Source organism: Typha angustifolia, chromosome 6 (assembly GCF_048772165.1).
Source record: "Typha angustifolia cultivar Huaian chromosome 6, ASM4877216v1, whole genome shotgun sequence".
Lineage (NCBI taxonomy): Eukaryota > Viridiplantae > Streptophyta > Magnoliopsida > Poales > Typhaceae > Typha > Typha angustifolia.
The window spans coordinates 7,469,356-7,486,183 of NC_133244.1; the positions used below are offsets into that span (position 1 = coordinate 7,469,356).

Here is a 16,828-nt window from a genome sequence, read left to right on the forward strand (position 1 = left end):
ATCATATTAGGACTATAAAGAACAACAATTCTATGCTTGTAAGTCCACCAACACCTTCGTGCTCAATGAGTCTCATAGTTCTCATCCACCTTTCCTCGAGTCTTATTAGGTATGAAATCTATATATAGTTTCTTTGAAAGATCCCATTAGGGCAAATATAAACACTAGCAACTTTGGAAAAATCTTGAATCGGAAACGCACTCTTGCTAAATTAGATGATGACAAAGGGGGTTGGTGCTCATTTTGTCCCAAAAGGCAGCTCTTCCTACCATCACTCACCCCCACCCCTCACCTTCCATCTCCAAGACCCAAAAAGGATTTGGTGGGCTTCTCTCTCTCTCTCTCTCTCTCTCTCTCTCTCTCTCTCTCTCTCTCTCTCTCTCTCTCTCTCTCTCTCTCTCTCTCTCTCTCTCTCTCTTCACCAAACCATAAGCTCGAGTTTTGTTGGGGGTACGTAGTGCGATCCAACCACAAAGCCCAAGCAGACGTGTGTGTATGTGTGTGTGCTTATTTTTAGTTGCACTGGTGGCTAGGGTTTCATTTCAATTACACTATTCATCAGCAGTTCATTAATTGCCTTGATTTGATAACAATTTCTAAGGAGCCTCATTACGAGTCTTTTGTCGGTTGTTTGTAGTTTACTTGTACATGTTGCAGTGCATCTTTAAAATATCAGAATTTATCACTAAACTCTGTTGATTGTTTAGTTTTTAAAAGAGTATTTTAAACAGATTATTATTAAAGTTAGCAAACACATATAAATAACTAAATTACTTTGTCTTTTTTAAAGCTTAGGATATAAAATATTTATTGATAATTTTTGTCTCACATAATACAAAATATTTTTCATTGTGTTGTAGTAATAGGTATAACATTTGATAACTTTTACAATAGCAGCAACTATGTAAAAATCCCATTAGAGAAATAGGACAAGGTATGTTCAATTCACTTGTCCATATAGATCTTAACATGGCTAAAAAGGTAAGTGTGAATCTTAAATTTATAGAAGGAAAAAACGTACGCAATTATCCCTTGGATCATAAAATCACTTAGAGTTGACTTTAACAAGTCAAGAAAGTAGAAGCAAGGCATAATGAGCAAAGAGATTGGAGAAAGCCACTGAGATGGACTCTCTGCATGTATATGTGTACTCAAATTATGGCAGAGATCAAGCTCAAACTCTTGAATTCAAAGTTGCCATCAAATTTAAATGTTGAAATAGGAAGCAGTGTACCAGCATTGGTACTCCACTGGGATATTTTTGGTGGGCATAATCCTAAACAGAGACTTTTGCACAGGAAAAAGGGGGGGAGAGAGAGAGAGACAGAGAGGATTTGTGATAATATATACATGCACATATATAATGCTTGCTTCTGCTAAGGAACACCAGGGACTGTCTTTAACGAACTTGGGCACAATGAGGTACATCTATGCTTCATTGAGTGCATATTTTGACCCTTCCCCAAGTCCTCAAGGATCACGAGATTAATACATGAGTGGAGCTTCCAAAAGGTTATTGGCTACTTTGTTGTACGTCACGACTTAGATTTAATATATATTATTTATTATTCGTAATGAGCCTGTGTTAGCATTCTATTTATATCGCATTTATAAAGAACGAGGGACCAAATAATAAAAATACTAGTATTTTTACATAATGTCATGACCAACACTAGTGGCATCTTTATGAGCAATTATGAGACTAGGGGTTCAGAATTTGTGGTTCCACAACTTAATTATACTTCTTTTATTGCAGGTGTTTGACATGAATATTTTAGTTCTTTTCTCTATGTATGGGCAGTGGGGATTCGAAAGACTCTCCTTTCTATAATATTTGAATTGAATTCGATTATCTAATCTTAGTTAATATTTTAAATGGCAACACCGGTTCTCCCAGTAGAAAGTCTCACATAAAATATTATTTATCTAACTCATATTTATCAAAATTATAAAATTACATATATATTTAGAAAAAGCAAATAAAGTTATTGATGGGCTCATAAATCTAAATAAGGTTTTAGAATCTAGTTGTACTCGGAACAAAGGTTGCCCAGCTAGCTTGTCTTAATTTTTAGTCTCCGACTCTAAAAGAACGATGAGTACTCATACCGGCTAATTAATAAACTAAGTTTTTCTTTCTAAAAAAATTGTACCGAAGAATATATGAGGCATAATATGTTTTAATGGTCTAATTAGGCATTGTTTTGGAATAAAAAAAAAGTATAATTAGTCTCTCTCATCCCTTCTTTCATCCAATATTTTTATATTTATTGGTTCCTATTTTATCCTCTCTCCCTCTTCTTCCTCATCTATCTATTATAAATAATATTTTAATTATTTATAAAACTATTATTTTAAGTTTATATCACATCAATTCACAAAGAAACAATAGAACAACGTATACTAATATTAAAAAAATTAACATTATTATACTAATATTAAACTTATTCCATAAGTGAAAGAGCCTTAACTAATAATATGAATATTTAGGTTAATTGGTTACTAATTAAACCTCTATGACTTGACAACCTTCACTGTTTTGGATAATTTGTCGCATTAGAAATTGGCATTATAAGTGTAGTGTTATTGGGTGGTCCGGCACGACTCGTCTATGGGACCATCTTTTCTTCCTTTTAGCTTCACGTATCTTCTAATTTCTAGGATTAGGACTTTGCAATTATTCCAACAACCTAAGGTAAGGTATGGCCTCACCACTATGTTGTCAGGTCGGACCACATAATATAATTTTAGGAATTTTGCAAAAAAAACCCCTACATTATCGGCTGTTTTTTTATCCGAGCCCTAGTAGCCCCGGAGTTAATTTAAACTCATATTAGCTTAACAAAATAGAAATATTAGTTTTTATTTAGATTAATAGTTTTAAAATGTCAAATTTACTCTTACTATCTTATTAATATTAAGCTGATTAGATAAGGCTCGAACCGTAAAAAAAAAACTCATAATGTAGTGGTTCTTTTTTGCAAATTTTCTTATAATTTCTTGATCATTAACGATGAAACAGTAGTGCATTAAAAATTTAAGTTTTTGGATCAATAAATTAATTATCAAGCAAATTGCATAAAAAGCTAAATTTAAGTGACTATGAAACCTCCTATGTGTTTTACCGTACAATAACATACAACAGTTATGAGCCGTAAATAGAACTCAACTAAGATTTTCCCCCCAATTCATTGTCTTTTTTTGTACCCAAAGCACTTCGATTTCCTATTCGTTTCCTATGAATTCATACCAGTAGTTTAATATCCACTTCTTGTCGTTATTGAATGCCTTTTATTGGCCAACTCACCCACAAACTTCCAAACCCTAATGGTCAATTTGCGTTGGCAGATGCATCTCATGGGCCCATGCAGGCCACACAAACCATTCAGATGCACCACGCCACGTCATATCACCCACTTTCTTGCACCGTCTTATTGAATTAGACGATAGAAAGAAAGATATAATATATGTTTGTATATATGCAATGAGACTAAAAGGTATGTAACCATTATCTCTAAGAACAGTTAACGCATGGAGTTGGAGCTATCTCAACTTAAGTGTGGCTATCTACTCCACCATTGTACGTATATAACGATCCAAGCGTGCAACCTCTTGTGGCCACCATTGATACGGATAGCTAATTCTACTTACATATTAATAATACACACCAACACGTTTATTCACTTTTTTTTTTATTCTGGGAAAAAGAAAGAGACTTGTTTTTCTCCTTTCAGATATGCAAATAGGTCCCGTTTAGTGGGTCAATGTGTCTCCTTCCCCCATCCAAACTCCCTACAAAACCCCCCCATCCACTCCTCTCTCACCTTCACTCCATGCATGCATTACTTCTTCCCCCATACATTCCCAAACCCTAACTTCACCACCCTCTCTCTCTCTCACTAGATCTCTCTCTCTCTCTCTCTCTCTCTCTAGATTTTTCTCAAGATGAGTCATAATACGATATACCCTTCTCCTCCTTCTCCTCCTTCTCCTCTATCAGAATCCACCGCCATTGTTGCCGCGTCGAGTAGCACGACAATACCAATACCCTCACAGCTCCCGCCCAACCACGCCCTGGCCATGTGGCGCTCCCGGCTCGGGTCGGCGCTCCGCACGGCGATGGCGTGCGCCGTCGTCGGGGTCGTCACCATCTACGGCCCCGCCGCCCTTCGCCGCCAGCTGACTTTCCCGGCCTTCGCCTACGTGACCACCATACTCATCGTCGGCGAGGCGACGCTCGCCGAGTCGCTGCACGGCGCAGCCTGCGCCCTGTACGGGACGGTCCTCGGCGTGCTTCCGGCCATCCTGACGTTGTTCCTGGTGCAGCACGTCGGGTTCTCGGCTGCCACCGCCGCGACCGCCGTCGCGGTCAGCGCGTTCGTGGTGGCGCTGCCGGACTCGACGGAGCTCATCGCCAAGCGGATAGCCCTCGGCCAGATCGTGATAATTTACGTGGCAACCTTCGATATGGAAGATCGTAGCCATGCAAAGGCCATCATGCATCCTGTCCACGTCGCGGCTAGTACTTGTTTGGGAGTCGTCGCCTCTCTTGTTGCTTTGCTGTTACCTTATCCTCGACTTGCATTCTATGAGGTAATCAATTATATACCTCCTCCCTTTTAAATTCTCTATTCTTTGCTTTGATCAAACAAAAGATAAGCTAGTTTTATTGGTAGTATTGAGATGTAGTGTTAAAGTTTAGTTGCTAACTTATTTGTAGGTGAGAGAGAAGAGCAAGCAATACTCTGACATGGCAATGGAGAGGCTGAGACTTCTCGTGGAGGCTTTCTGCGCGGATAACACTACTTGTATGACTGCCTTCATTTCTCAGGCCAAATGCTTTGGCGTGGCAAGCAATAAGCTTCTCCAAGATGTAAAACTCAAGCAAGTAAGATTAAATCCAAGATTTAATTTTGCTTCGCAATATATCTATATATATCTATCTACCTACTTAAGCTGTTAGAATTATGAATCAACAATATACAAAATAATAATAATAATAATAATAATAATAATAATAATAATGAGATGCATGGAGATCGGTAAAAAATAAGCAAATTAGGAATCCTCGTCAGCATATATCGGAGCTGACAAAGACTAGTAGTGAGTGAAAGGCGTGGGTCGAATGTTCGTGTTCTACGAAGTGCGGTAGCTATCACGCACTAGTAAGTAAGTGGGAGGGAAATTCAAAAGGAATAAATTCCACATCGATCGCAGTTGCAACTTGGGCTAACCTTTGGATTTCATGTTAGATTTGTGAGGATATGTATGATTCACTCACATCGAAAGATTAGACTAAGGTTCAAATCGAGCAAAGTGTAACAAGTTGTACGTTTCACTCACCTGAGTGATGTACTCCCCTCTGCACTTTTAGACATCCAATGACTTAATTAACTTCTTCACATTGTGCTCTAAAAATGGTTCATTATTATACCATTGGACCTAATTAATACCCATCACTTTCATATTTATTATGGTGTTCCGTAGGCTAATAATTATATGCTAGACATAACGGTTTAGCTACCCTTTTAAAAAACCAATCACAATGGATTTATTAAAAATCCACTCGGCATCATCCTCACAATATATAAAGATGCACTAAATAAGTAAATATCAACCTCACAATATTCATGGGGGATTCAATGGAAAAAGTGCAAAATATTATGCAAAGCATAAACCTCAAAAACATATTTCTTAGGGTAAGATTAGATGGTGCATCGAAAGTATAAGGATTAATATTGAAGTGTTTTAAGGAAGATGCAATATCTTTTTTAAAATTATAATATTTTCTATTGTTAACATTAAAGTAAGGTTTTCTCTCCACTAACCTGAACAGTGGAGCTAATTTATGGCGTTGGAAATTTTAAAACCACATTTGACAATATCTGCCTGTGGCTTATTAGAAAAACAAGAAATAAGTTAAATAGTTAATCAATTCTCTGATAGCTTAAACTTTAGATAGAACTCTATATCATTTTTAGTACTGTTGACAAATAGCATAATAGTATCTACTTTAAATACAAACCAAGTACTTCTTTGGTAGATATTTTATCCATTTTCTACAAGTAATAAGGAAAGACGAGTGAGTCTAGCTCACTGGATTCTTCTGGTTTTTTTTGCAAGCATAAGTTTCCTCTGTACTTTCTTTGTTGAGAGCTAAACCAATCTCCATCTTTCATTTGACAGGCAAAGCTACAATGGGAGAGACCACCTTTTAAATTCTTATCACCTCAGATAGGGATGCCATCAGATAGATTGCAAGCCATTGAATTGCCCTTGAAGGGTATGGAGAGTGCTCTAATTTCAACCTCATCAGTTCCTGTTGAATGCTTCGATGAACAACTCAAACACAATCTGCTATGTGTAAGAGACCAAATAAGCCTAAGACTACTCAGGCTAAATTACTTCACGGAGACAAAAGAGAAATTAACTAAAACCATTCATTCGTCTACTATTGTCCCTGAAAATTACAAGGACCTTGCATCTTTCTTCTTCCTTTTCTGCATTCAACTTCTCTACAATGGAAACTTAAGCACACCACTTGCAGAGGCAGCACAAGGAAAGAAAGTGATGATGGGCACCGAGCAAGCTGCGAATTCATACAAAGGGGAGACTAGGCTTGGAATTGAGAAGATCAAATCAACTTGCTCTTTCAATCTAACTAATGAGAGGATTTTGGTTGCAATAAAGTGTTCCATCTCTTTAGGCCTTGCAGTGCTTTTTGGGATTCTCTTCAGCAAAGATAACGGATACTGGTCCGGTCTCACCGTGGCGATCACCGTGACCCCATGGAGAGAATCCACATTCAAGTTGGCCAATGTTAGAGCTCAAGGTACAGCCCTAGGATCAGTATATGGAGTTCTGGGATCAATCATCTCTCAAAGGTTTATGGAGCTGAGATTTCTAGTCCTCCTCCCATGGATCATCTTCACTAGCTTTCTCCGACGTAGTAAAATGTATGGCCAGGCTGGTGGAATTGCCGCTATCATTTCTGCGGCAATATTATTAGGCAGGGAGAACTACGGTCCGCCGACGTCCTTCGCCATTGAAAGGCTCACTGAGACCTGCATGGGGTTGGCTTGCTCCATCCTTGTGGAGCTCCTCTTGCAACCCACACGAGCTTCTACTCTGGCAAGAAGAGGACTCTCACAATGTCTCCGAACTCTCCACGAGTGCACAAACTTGACGTCGCAAACCTCAAACCTAGTGGCGTTGAAAGAGAAGGAAAAGGAGTTGAGACAACAAGTGGATGTGCTAAAGAAGTACATTGGAGAGGCAGAATCAGAGCCAAACTTTTGGTTCTTGCCCTTCCCCACTGCTTGCTACCATAAGCTCCATGGCTCACTGTCAAAGATGGTGGAGCTGCTCTACTTTGTGCCTCCTTCCATGGAGCTTCTAATGGAAGTGTCTCATGGGTCAGGAATGCATTGGGACGAGATCCAAGAAGGCATAGCGGGAGACATGGAGCAATTCAAGAAGCTGGTCGGTTCCTCAGTGAAGTGCCTTGAGGAGGTCGCTCAAGTGAAGTCGATAGCAAGATTGGAGAAGGAACAGGGAAAGAGGACAACATCTAATGACCTTGAGCAGGGGAAGGAGGAAGTGTTAGATGGAGCTCGGTTTGCTGATGAGGAAGAGTGTGAGAAGTTGGTAGATTCTTTTCTTCAGCATGCCAAGGAGGAGATAGAGAGCATTGATGGTGATGTGGGTGGAGAGATGCGGAGCCAAGTGGTCCTTTGCTTAGCCTCTTTTGGGTTCTGCATAGGGAGCCTGATGAAAGAGACAAGGGTGTTGGAGAAGGGAATCTTAGACTTGGTCCAGTGGGAGAATCCTGGGAGGCACATTAATTTGCAAGATATTTATTGTAAAATAAAAAATCTCTCTACTATATAAGACCCTGTATTTATTCTCTTGGTATTTGTCAAGATTATGAAATGAATGCTCCATCCCCCATCTCTTCTCCAGAGACAAGTGGGTATATCTCAATTTCTGCTAAGATCTCTTTGTTAGTTGCAACTATCATGAATATTTTCTTTTGTATAAATTGCCTGTATTAGTTCATAAATTATTTCGACGTTCAAATTACAAGAGAGTAACTCTTCTATCCACGAAAAAGAAAATTCAGTGGCAAGTATTTCACTTTTCATTTCAAGAGAGAATGGAACTTTGATCATTTACGTTCCTTTGTTAATCTTACTAGATAATATCAGTTATAACAATTTATGCAGTGTCACTCTGATATTTTAAATCCTTAACAGTGGCAGGCAATTTCTATAAAAGCCCGAAACTATCAAATGGATTGTAAACTTCGAGTTGGTAGGCAGGAACGAAATTGGGACTCACCTCGGCGATGGGCAATTTCGTCAAACAGTGGAATCGACTCCGATCCTCGAGATCAGCTTCATCGCCACGTGGCATTCCGAGCACACCCTCCGCGTCGTCCCCGCCGCCGTCCTCATCAGCCCGAACGCCACCGTCGCCCTCTGGCCACGGTGCGCCCAGGTGCGCCGTCTTCTCCTCCTCCGATCGCACGTACACCGCCACCTCCCTCGTGTCCGGCACGCGACCCGCCTCCCGCAGCCTCCGATCCATCTGATATGTCATCGAGCGGACCTCGCGCGAGTACCGGTGCGATCCGTCCTCCGCCACGAGCGATTGGTTCCGGCCGACCACTTCGATCATGGGGACTGTCTTGATCCCTCCCCGCTTCATCCCCCTCCGCGTGTGCACCACGTCGTCCCACTTCCCAGCTAAAGCTAAAGCGTGGATATAGGACACATCAACACGTGGTCCCCATGGTGACGTGGCTCCAGCCTTCGGATCTCCCTCATCGCGCAGAGTCCGCTGGAGGACTTAACACGATGAGGCCGAGGAGGTTCACCATACATCCATAGTGCTCGACCTGAGGAACCAATCCAAAAACCATTTCTTTCAATGGTCGAACAACCTCCACCCTTCGTCCAGAAGACCGCAGTGGCAACATCCCGTCCGGCTCGATCCCATCCTTGACCATCCGATCAGAATACTCGACCGCCGTCCAAATGACGAGATTCTGATCGGGAGTTCCTTCGAAGATTTCAACGGCCCCGATCGATGCACCAGCACTTGCACTTGGAGTACATGTCTGAACAGAGGGAGACGAGCCGGGTAAAGGGGGAAGCTGGGCTCGTAGTTGTGGCCTGTGGCCTGTGGGTGGGTGCCAAAGTGAGGTAGCGTCTAGGGAGAGAAAAGAACAAAGTTTTGCTGGCTGCCTAAGGGTAAACTGTATGCCGGCTTTAGACTTTAGTGCTACTATACATATTGCTGTTAAGAGCAGCATGGTTGTTACTACATAGATCAATATATCTTTCGATAGCGAAAGGTCTCAATGTAATGCCAAAAACCTCTCTCACCACAGATATTGTCGTCTAATCAAATAGAAACAAGCAGTGAAACAGTCTTGTGAGAATTCTGACGAATGCAGTAGGGACCAAGGTTTTGTCCATGACAATGAAATCTGAATTCACGTGAATATTATCTGATAGGAAATTCACAAATATGAGAACCAAAAAGAACATGTTTATTTCATACAGACGATCGCAGTGGGATTCGAACCCACGACCTTTAGATCCGGAGTCTAACGCGATATCCACTCCGCTATGCGATCCTTTGTATCAAACTTTGAGAAAAAAAATTCATAACTGTGCTGTCATCTGATGACTCCTAATAACAGCTGCAGGAGTAGCACAAAATGGATTTGGAGAATATAGTTTATCCTAGTAGAATGAGTCACCTGCTGCAATTGTAAGAAAATAAAACGATATATAGCTTTTTTCTTGGAAAATATAGTTTATTCTAATAGAATGAGCCACCATCTTGACACAATCAGTGAGCAGAAAAATACCAACAACACATTGATGCAAGTATTATATTAAGTTTAAAACATCACATGCATTGTCAAGTGGCACTTCAGTAGCAGCAAACATCACAAAAGCCCTCAAAATCTAGAAAATGAGAAGATTGCAACCATAAAGTCCTTATTCTGAATTGAAAAGTACCCAACATTTACAAAGAAAACATAGATGAAACACTCCACCATGTCCACAGAAAGGTTGTGCAACAGCAACCAAATCGGCAATTGAGGAATTCACCTACAGGAGTTGCTGGTGTTAGACAGTCAATTAGGAAACAGTACACAATATAAGGAGATCTCCACATGAACAGGCTGTAGACTATTAGTGTTCAGAAATCCACGAAAGGAAAAAACGAGGAAAGAAAATCCAAACAGCCAAAAAGAGAGGATTCTAAGCCAATATCTAGAGGTAATGAGCAGATGTAACATATAAACTTTTACATAATACTTGGTGCGTCTCCAATATCTAAAGGCAACTAGCGCATATAGCAAGCAAACTTTGACACATGTTCCATTCATATGTAATCATACTTAGTACTTCCATAACCAGCATAACTCTATGTGGCCCATCAGTACTGTCTCACCATAGAATATTAATCAATAGCGCTCTACCATAAATCTAATCACTTTAGAAGAAACCATTTTATGCTGCAGTTGTTCAGTCACCAACTTTTTCACTCACCAGGATTTTATCGACACCAAAAAAATTTGCTTACTGGATAAACAGTATCTATAACCTCTTGCTCCTACCACCCAATTACCACAAAGCACCATATAGCACTATAAGCCAGAATGTAATTCAAAGCTTATGACCTGTCTTGTTTCTCTGTAAGCAGCCTAATACCTAAACAAATTTGTCTTCTATCATCAAGGATTGTTCCTTCCAACAATAATTCTACAATACCATTATGGTCAAATATAACGAAAAGGGGCATATATGTACTTATAATGAATAAGAGTCGCAAGTTATAGCCTTGGCAAGAGAACAACTCATCTGAAGACAAATATCTCACCCAATAAATTCATTGACCAGAATATTGAGGAACCTGACTCTCTATGCCACTGTTGTTCTCTCTAGAGAATACTAAAAGATGTCAAGAATGAATCCAATTTACTTGTTATTCATCATCTGATCAACAAAATTTCAAATACACACCCATTTAATTCTTATTGTACTTTTTCACCTTTTTAATCCTCATTAGCATTTTTCCCGTCTATTATGATCCAAATCAACGCAAATGAATAGTCTGATCAATGAGAAATGATCGCCTGAAGAAAAAGAAAAAGAAAAAATTTGGCATATCATCTAACTCGTGGATAAGGATAACAGCAATGACAAGATCAATTAAAATGAAACTCGTAAAAACTATTTATACACCAACAAACAATAATCGAATTCTAACCAAAATAAACCGCTCAAACACCAAATTTAGAGGCAGATCTAGGGTCAATCTAGGTCTTGGGGGAGATCATAACCTGTTGTGCTCCTGAACGAAGCGCGAGTTCTTGGCGTCTTCCTCTGCACACCAACATAGCAAGAGAACCAATTAGATAGGAGAAGGAATGGCGAGGTATGATCGCGGTGAGAGAGAGAAGGAAAGGGGTAACTGTACCGGTGAGGCCGGCGGTGAACTTAGTGATGAGGGCGCCGGTGATCGCGAAGCCGGTGAGGAAAGGCCAGTTGCGGTTCCATTCCCGCTTGAAGAACACCGGCCATGGATCAAACTTCCTCATCCTTCTTCCTTCGTCTCAACCCTTTCCGCTACTGCTGATGCGAAAAAGGGGGCGAGACAACTGGGGATCTTAATCAGTTAAAACGGATCGGATACAAGAGTACCCGATAACCCTGTCCACTTCTCGATTACAAAACTTTCGTTTGCACAAATTGCTCCTTGAAACCGGATCGGATGCAGGCGTACCCGTTAACCGGTTTATTTTAATTTCTTCTCCGCCAATAAAATAATTTGATAGTATTAGAATAAGAGAGAACTGGTATCCAATCTGAATATGAGTGGAATAGATTTTAATAAGTGCAATGATTATTAATTTTAACCCCAATTTGGGCAAAACATATTTCAAATAAACTGAAAGCCATCTAGATTACATCCAAGTAAATGTCCAAAAAAGAGATGAAGGTGCATTACATCGAGAACATCACATATGAATCGATCATCCTAAGATCCCGATCGGTCTACGAGCTGGTGAACTTGGTGACGGCCTTGGTGCCCTCGGAGACGGCGTGCTTGGCGAGCTCTCCCGGGAGGACGAGCCTGACCGATGTCTGGATCTCGCGGGAAGTGATGGTCGGCTTCTTGTTGTATCGGGCGAGGCGGGAGGACTCCTGGGCGAGCTTCTCGAAGATGTCGTTGATGAAGGAGTTCATGATCCCCATGGCCTTGCTGCTGATCCCGATGTCCGGGTGGACTTGCTTCAGAACCTTGAAGATGTAGATCTTGTACGTCTCCACGCTCTTCTTCGCCTTCTTCTTCTTCATCTTAGATCCCTTCTTCTCGTCCCCTTCCTTGGATGGGAGACGCTTCTCCGCCCTGGGTTTCTTCTCCGCCGCGGGGGCTTTCTCGGCGACGGCTTTCTTCTCCTTATCTTCTGCCGGCTTCTTCTCGGCGGGCTTCTTCTCCGCCTTTGGCGCCATTGGAAATCGAGAGAGAACTAGAGAGGGAAATAGGATAAAAAAGAAGCTAACTCGAACCGCTTGTATAGAGGAAAGTGGAGGCTGGGATTAGTAAATATAATGAACGGAGGTGGAATCTGATTGGTTAGATGCTTCCCACTCAGGTTGGTTAGTTGGAGGTTACCAACTACCAAGACGAGAGTACGAGAACCACTTTGAAACCAAATCGAATCGACCGTGCTTAGTCAAGTGGGAATCCGAACCGTGAAATGCCAACCTCTTATATTTCATTCTTTTTGGACGACGAGAATGGAAACGAGGACAGGAGACGAGATAATTAACGAAAGGAAATATTTTTTCTTGTTTAGATAAAAATAATTTAGAAGAGGAGAGAGAAAAGGGAGACAAAAAAGAGGAGCTTCTTTGGTTCATTTATCTCATATAATCCAAACAGAGGATATAATCTTATTTTACTATCTCATTATCTTCTCATTTTTTCTATCTCGTTTTCTCCATTTATGACCTGATTGTGTTAGCTGGAAATTGCTGACGCACCAAGCGAGTAAATCAAACTGCACCCATGAATCAGAAGAAAACTTCACTGCATTCAGTTGGAATAGCATGACAATGACTAATGTCTAATTGCACCGAGATAGATACAAATGATATTTCATTTTTTACATGTTAGACCCTTCGAAGACAGGACAACCCCTAGTGTATTTTGAATGCAATGATCACATTACAAATGATCCTCATGTAACAGCTGCAGAAACCCAATAATTGCATGAAATCACAAATATTTTTCAGATAGCAAGAGTTAAAAGGTCTTGTTAAACTAAGTTTTGAACTCGATTAATTAGTCTTAATTTTTTTAAAAAAAATAAATTTAATTAGATATATAAAAAATTTGATTACTGAATCAGTTCAGGGAGGGTCACTAAACTGAAGCAAACCAGACCTAAAGAATCCAAAGAAAAAGAATTGCAAAATAATCATATTGAAGTATACACCATCAATACAACTTTGCGCATGAGATATTCCTCCACTTGTTATTGTTAAATTCCAGGAAAAGGTTATAGATTGGCAAGTCTAAGAACCTCACAAACTTTAACAGTATCAAGCAAACTATAGCAATGACCACGCCAACAACTGTTATGAGAACATATCAAACATCCATAACCATACTTATAGCCTTTGTTGTTACTTGTTACATTCATGAACAAGGCAAACAGATAACTCTAAGAACTTCACAAGCTTTACTACAGCAATAAGATCAACCACAGCAATGACCAATATCAAATCATTTTCATAAGATGTCAGATTTCTGGATGTCATTACTCTGATCAGTATTGGTACATCCGTACAAGTCAAGGTAAATGGGCAAACATAAAAACTTCACAACCTTCAATAGCACATTCAAGCCAACCATAGCAGTGAGCACAACCAGCAACTATTATTTAAAGAACTAATTGCAATCAGATTGTAATTTAAAAAGAAACATTAACTAATTTTCTTCAAAGGCAAAAACTAGACGTGGAAAACCATCATCTCTTGTTAGCCATGAACCCATACACCAAAGTCACTACATCAGTTACAAATCAGACAAAAAGAAAATTTTGGATAACGTCCATAAATTCCGACCTGAGCTAAAATAAAGCTCCGCAGAGCAAAATTTCTAGCTGCCCAACCTCATTCAAGATTGCAAATGAAGAAGAACAGGTGCATAACTGAAATTATAACATAATTCACAGGTTACAAATCAATATTGGGCAAACAGATGAAAACAATTCAGAAGTAATGAACCTGCACAAATGACTCAATATAACATTAGACCACACACACTTATCAAAGGTACGAAGAGTTTGTCTAAGTAACCACCTCCACAAATTGTTACAACGCAATAGATTGTAAGCAACCCTCTACAAGCAAACACCCACTGTAAAAGCTCCGACGGCATAATAAAAAGTATAAGAAAGACAAGAATATACGAGATTAACGAGTATTGCTATATAATAGAGCACGAAAAGTAGACTACCCAAATGCAGTATCCGGAAAACACTTGGAGAATTCAATTCGCACGGCCCCTGATGACATCGAGTCCCACCTCAGTCGGATCAGTTGCCTGCAACTCCACCTGAATACCATCCAACTCCCGCTTGAACCTATCCTTCGAGCTCGCATAGAGCATCTTACTTCTCACCCTTGAAGTATCAGGAGACCTTCAAAAAGGAAGATCTCATGTACAACAACAATTCCAAATCATCTACATAGCAAATCTCGAACAAGAGAAAGGATTACCAAGCAATGAAGAAGATCTTGCTCTTCTGGCAATTCTCCTCGGTAACGAAATCGAAGTCGTAGATCGCGTATCGGCACTCGTCCGCGGGGAGGCTGGCGGTGAAGTCCTCGTAGCTCATGGCCGGCTCGCCGAGCTTGTCGACGACGACCTGCTTGAGCTTCTCGTCGATCTTGTAGGTGATGAATCGGTATGTCCTCTTCGCCTTCAGCTCCAGGAACTTCAACTTGCAGTCGTCGTTCACCGCCATCCCCGATGCCGCGTTGGCCTAAGATCAAGTAATTGCCAAAGATAAATCAACATAGCCACAGATCGTGATAAATATACCAACATCACATCATGATCGACGAATTAACCCTAAAAGATGATAAAATCTCCAAGATCTAAGCAGCATCGATCGACACCGAGTAAAGTATCAAAGATTAGTATGTAATCGAACTCAAATCACACAAAAGATAGCGATTACTCACCATTTCGAGCGTGGAAACCGGTGCGAAGAGAAGAGTTAAGATTCTAGAGAAGATTTTTCTTCTGGGCGGAGGGAGAGAGGAAGTGATTCCGATACCGGAGGGTGCGGAGGAAAGGGTAAAGATCACTAAGAACGCACAGCGGTGAGTATGAAACGCTAGCGACGAGATGGAATGGAATCGCTTTCGGCGTGGTCGGGTCGGTGGAGGTTCTTTTTCTTTCTTCCTGGAGATTTTTTTATGTAATTGACACCAAAAGGTTTTAAAATATCTTAAATACCACCATTCTTTTTTTTTAAAAAATAAAAATTACAAAGAAATTTTCAAATAACACCGAATATTTTATTATTTTCCGCTTTTAACACTCCGCCTTCAGAAATAATTGTGAAGAGATTTGTCTCACATAAATCTTTGTTAAGTTGTATTGTGATTAATTAGATTGGCTAACACTTATTTTTCACCATATTGTAATTCGATTCTTTATTTTTTACTATAATTTAAAAAATTAATCCAGCGAATTTGAAAATAAAAAATATAAACTAAAGAATATTTTATGAAAATACTAAAATAATTTTAAAATATTTAGATTGCTATTTGTTTGGATCTGATAGGATATGTTAGCATAGCATAGGATGATTAGGTGTATGAAGAGGTATTTAATTTGGTGGGGGTGAGCTATGACTGTGAGTTAACAGAGTAGTGTTACACAAATAATAACCTAGGTCTAAGTTAGTCATATATAAAAATATATAGTAAAATAAAAATTATGAATAATATTTTTCACAGTTATTAGTTTTAATAACAAACTTTTAGGGTTTTTTGTTTGAATAATCATGAGAGTAATTTTGAAAGAGACAGAGAATCTTTCTCCTGGTGACAAGGAGTAGGAAAAGAAAAGACTTTAATTCCCTAATCGAAATTGCGCGGATTTTATTATTAATCTTTTCGTGTCCCGAGACATAAATATCTTATCCTTGTTGACTGCGTAATTACGGGTATTGCCATCGTCGCTTGATGGGCCGTGGGATGCGTAAGATTGTATTTGATGGGCCATGGCCCACCGGGGCGAATGAGGAGGAACTTATGTCTAGTTGACTTGCCTTAACACGTGGCATAAACTTAATTAAGTTAGATTTAAGAGTAGATTGTCAACGGTCATATCAATTTAAAATTGTTATATTATTATTATAAGATATCAGTAAATATTTATTAAGCAATTCCAAGATAGCAATGGCCTAATAAGAGAAATCAAAATGAGCGCATGAAAAAGTAAAAATTAAATAAAATTATTTTGAAGGAAATTGAGAATTGTGGTAAGAGAAACTAAAATATCATTAATTAAATTTTATTATTAAATTAAATTGTGAGTAAAGTTTAATTTATCTGAAAAAATGTGTTATTCAATTAGGAGAGAGAAGATAGAATATAGGATACAGGATAAACAAGAGGAAACTATTTTAGAGATAAAATAGTAATTTGAGAATTTCTTTACCATCATTCAAACTAATGTTATGGTTGTACATTTCAATATATATATATTACACATA

General features: G+C 39.4%; 4 protein-coding genes and 1 non-coding gene across 6 annotated transcripts; 1 reads left to right on the forward strand and 4 right to left on the reverse strand.

Moving 5' to 3' along the window:
- Positions 1-3,945: 3,945 nt before the first annotated feature.
- On the forward strand, positions 3,946-10,128 carry LOC140761276 (uncharacterized). Its single transcript, XM_073098543.1, has 3 exons — positions 3,946-4,593; positions 4,721-4,888; positions 6,187-10,128. The coding sequence occupies exons 1-3, from the start codon at positions 3,946-3,948 to the stop codon at positions 7,888-7,890; spliced, it is 2,520 nt and encodes an 839-aa protein (XP_072954644.1). The 3' UTR covers positions 7,891-10,128.
- TRNAR-CCG (transfer RNA arginine (anticodon CCG)) lies at positions 9,571-9,643 on the reverse strand. The gene has a single exon. It is a non-coding gene; the product is annotated as a tRNA-Arg (tRNA).
- Positions 9,878-11,676, reverse strand: LOC140760736 (ATP synthase small subunit 6-A, mitochondrial). Of its 2 annotated transcripts, XM_073097718.1 has the most exons (4): positions 11,503-11,676; positions 11,366-11,408; positions 11,074-11,158; positions 9,878-10,127 (listed from the first exon to the last, which is right to left on the reverse strand). In XM_073097718.1, the coding sequence occupies exons 1-3, from the start codon at positions 11,621-11,623 to the stop codon at positions 11,119-11,121; spliced, it is 204 nt and encodes a 67-aa protein (XP_072953819.1). In that variant the 5' UTR covers positions 11,624-11,676; the 3' UTR covers positions 9,878-10,127; positions 11,074-11,118. The 2 variants fall into 2 exon arrangements, with proteins under 2 accessions (XP_072953819.1, XP_072953820.1); XM_073097719.1 differs by lacking the exon at positions 11,074-11,158 and having other exon boundaries at positions 11,503-11,670.
- Positions 11,677-11,916: 240 nt separating this feature from the next.
- Positions 11,917-14,177, reverse strand: LOC140761492 (histone H2B.1-like). The gene has a single exon (XM_073098844.1). It carries the CDS (start codon positions 12,537-12,539, stop codon positions 12,081-12,083), a length of 459 nt encoding a protein of 152 aa, XP_072954945.1. The 5' UTR covers positions 12,540-14,177; the 3' UTR covers positions 11,917-12,080.
- A 136-nt stretch (positions 14,178-14,313) lies between these two features.
- Positions 14,314-15,492, reverse strand: LOC140761493 (actin-depolymerizing factor 7-like). Its single transcript, XM_073098845.1, has 3 exons — positions 15,285-15,492; positions 14,817-15,082; positions 14,314-14,737 (listed from the first exon to the last, which is right to left on the reverse strand). Exons 1-3 carry the CDS (start codon positions 15,285-15,287, stop codon positions 14,587-14,589), a joined length of 420 nt encoding a protein of 139 aa, XP_072954946.1. The 5' UTR covers positions 15,288-15,492; the 3' UTR covers positions 14,314-14,586.
- Positions 15,493-16,828: the final 1,336 nt, after the last annotated feature.

Bases quoted from the DNA above. Each gene is read 5' to 3' on its own strand.
- LOC140761276 (XM_073098543.1), top strand. From the start codon at position 3,946: ATGAGTCATAATACGATATACCCTTCTCCTCCTTCTCCTCCTTCTCCT. The intron at 4,594-4,720 runs GTAATCAATTAT...ACTTATTTGTAG, and splicing joins CTCGACTTGCATTCTATGAG to GTGAGAGAGAAGAGCAAGCA. The intron at 4,889-6,186 runs GTAAGATTAAAT...TTCATTTGACAG, and splicing joins AAGATGTAAAACTCAAGCAA to GCAAAGCTACAATGGGAGAG.
- LOC140760736 (XM_073097718.1), bottom strand. From the start codon at position 11,623: ATGAGGAAGTTTGATCCATGGCCGGTGTTCTTCAAGCGGGAATGGAAC. The intron at 11,409-11,502 runs GTACAGTTACCC...GTTGGTGTGCAG, and splicing joins GTTCACCGCCGGCCTCACCG to AGGAAGACGCCAAGAACTCG. The intron at 11,159-11,365 runs GTTATGATCTCC...CTTTTTCTTCAG, and splicing joins TTCGTTCAGGAGCACAACAG to GCGATCATTTCTCATTGATC.
- LOC140761492 (XM_073098844.1), bottom strand. From the start codon at position 12,539: ATGGCGCCAAAGGCGGAGAAGAAGCCCGCCGAGAAGAAGCCGGCAGAA.
- LOC140761493 (XM_073098845.1), bottom strand. The intron at 14,738-14,816 runs GTAATCCTTTCT...TCCTTTTTGAAG, and splicing joins AAGATCTTCTTCATTGCTTG to GTCTCCTGATACTTCAAGGG.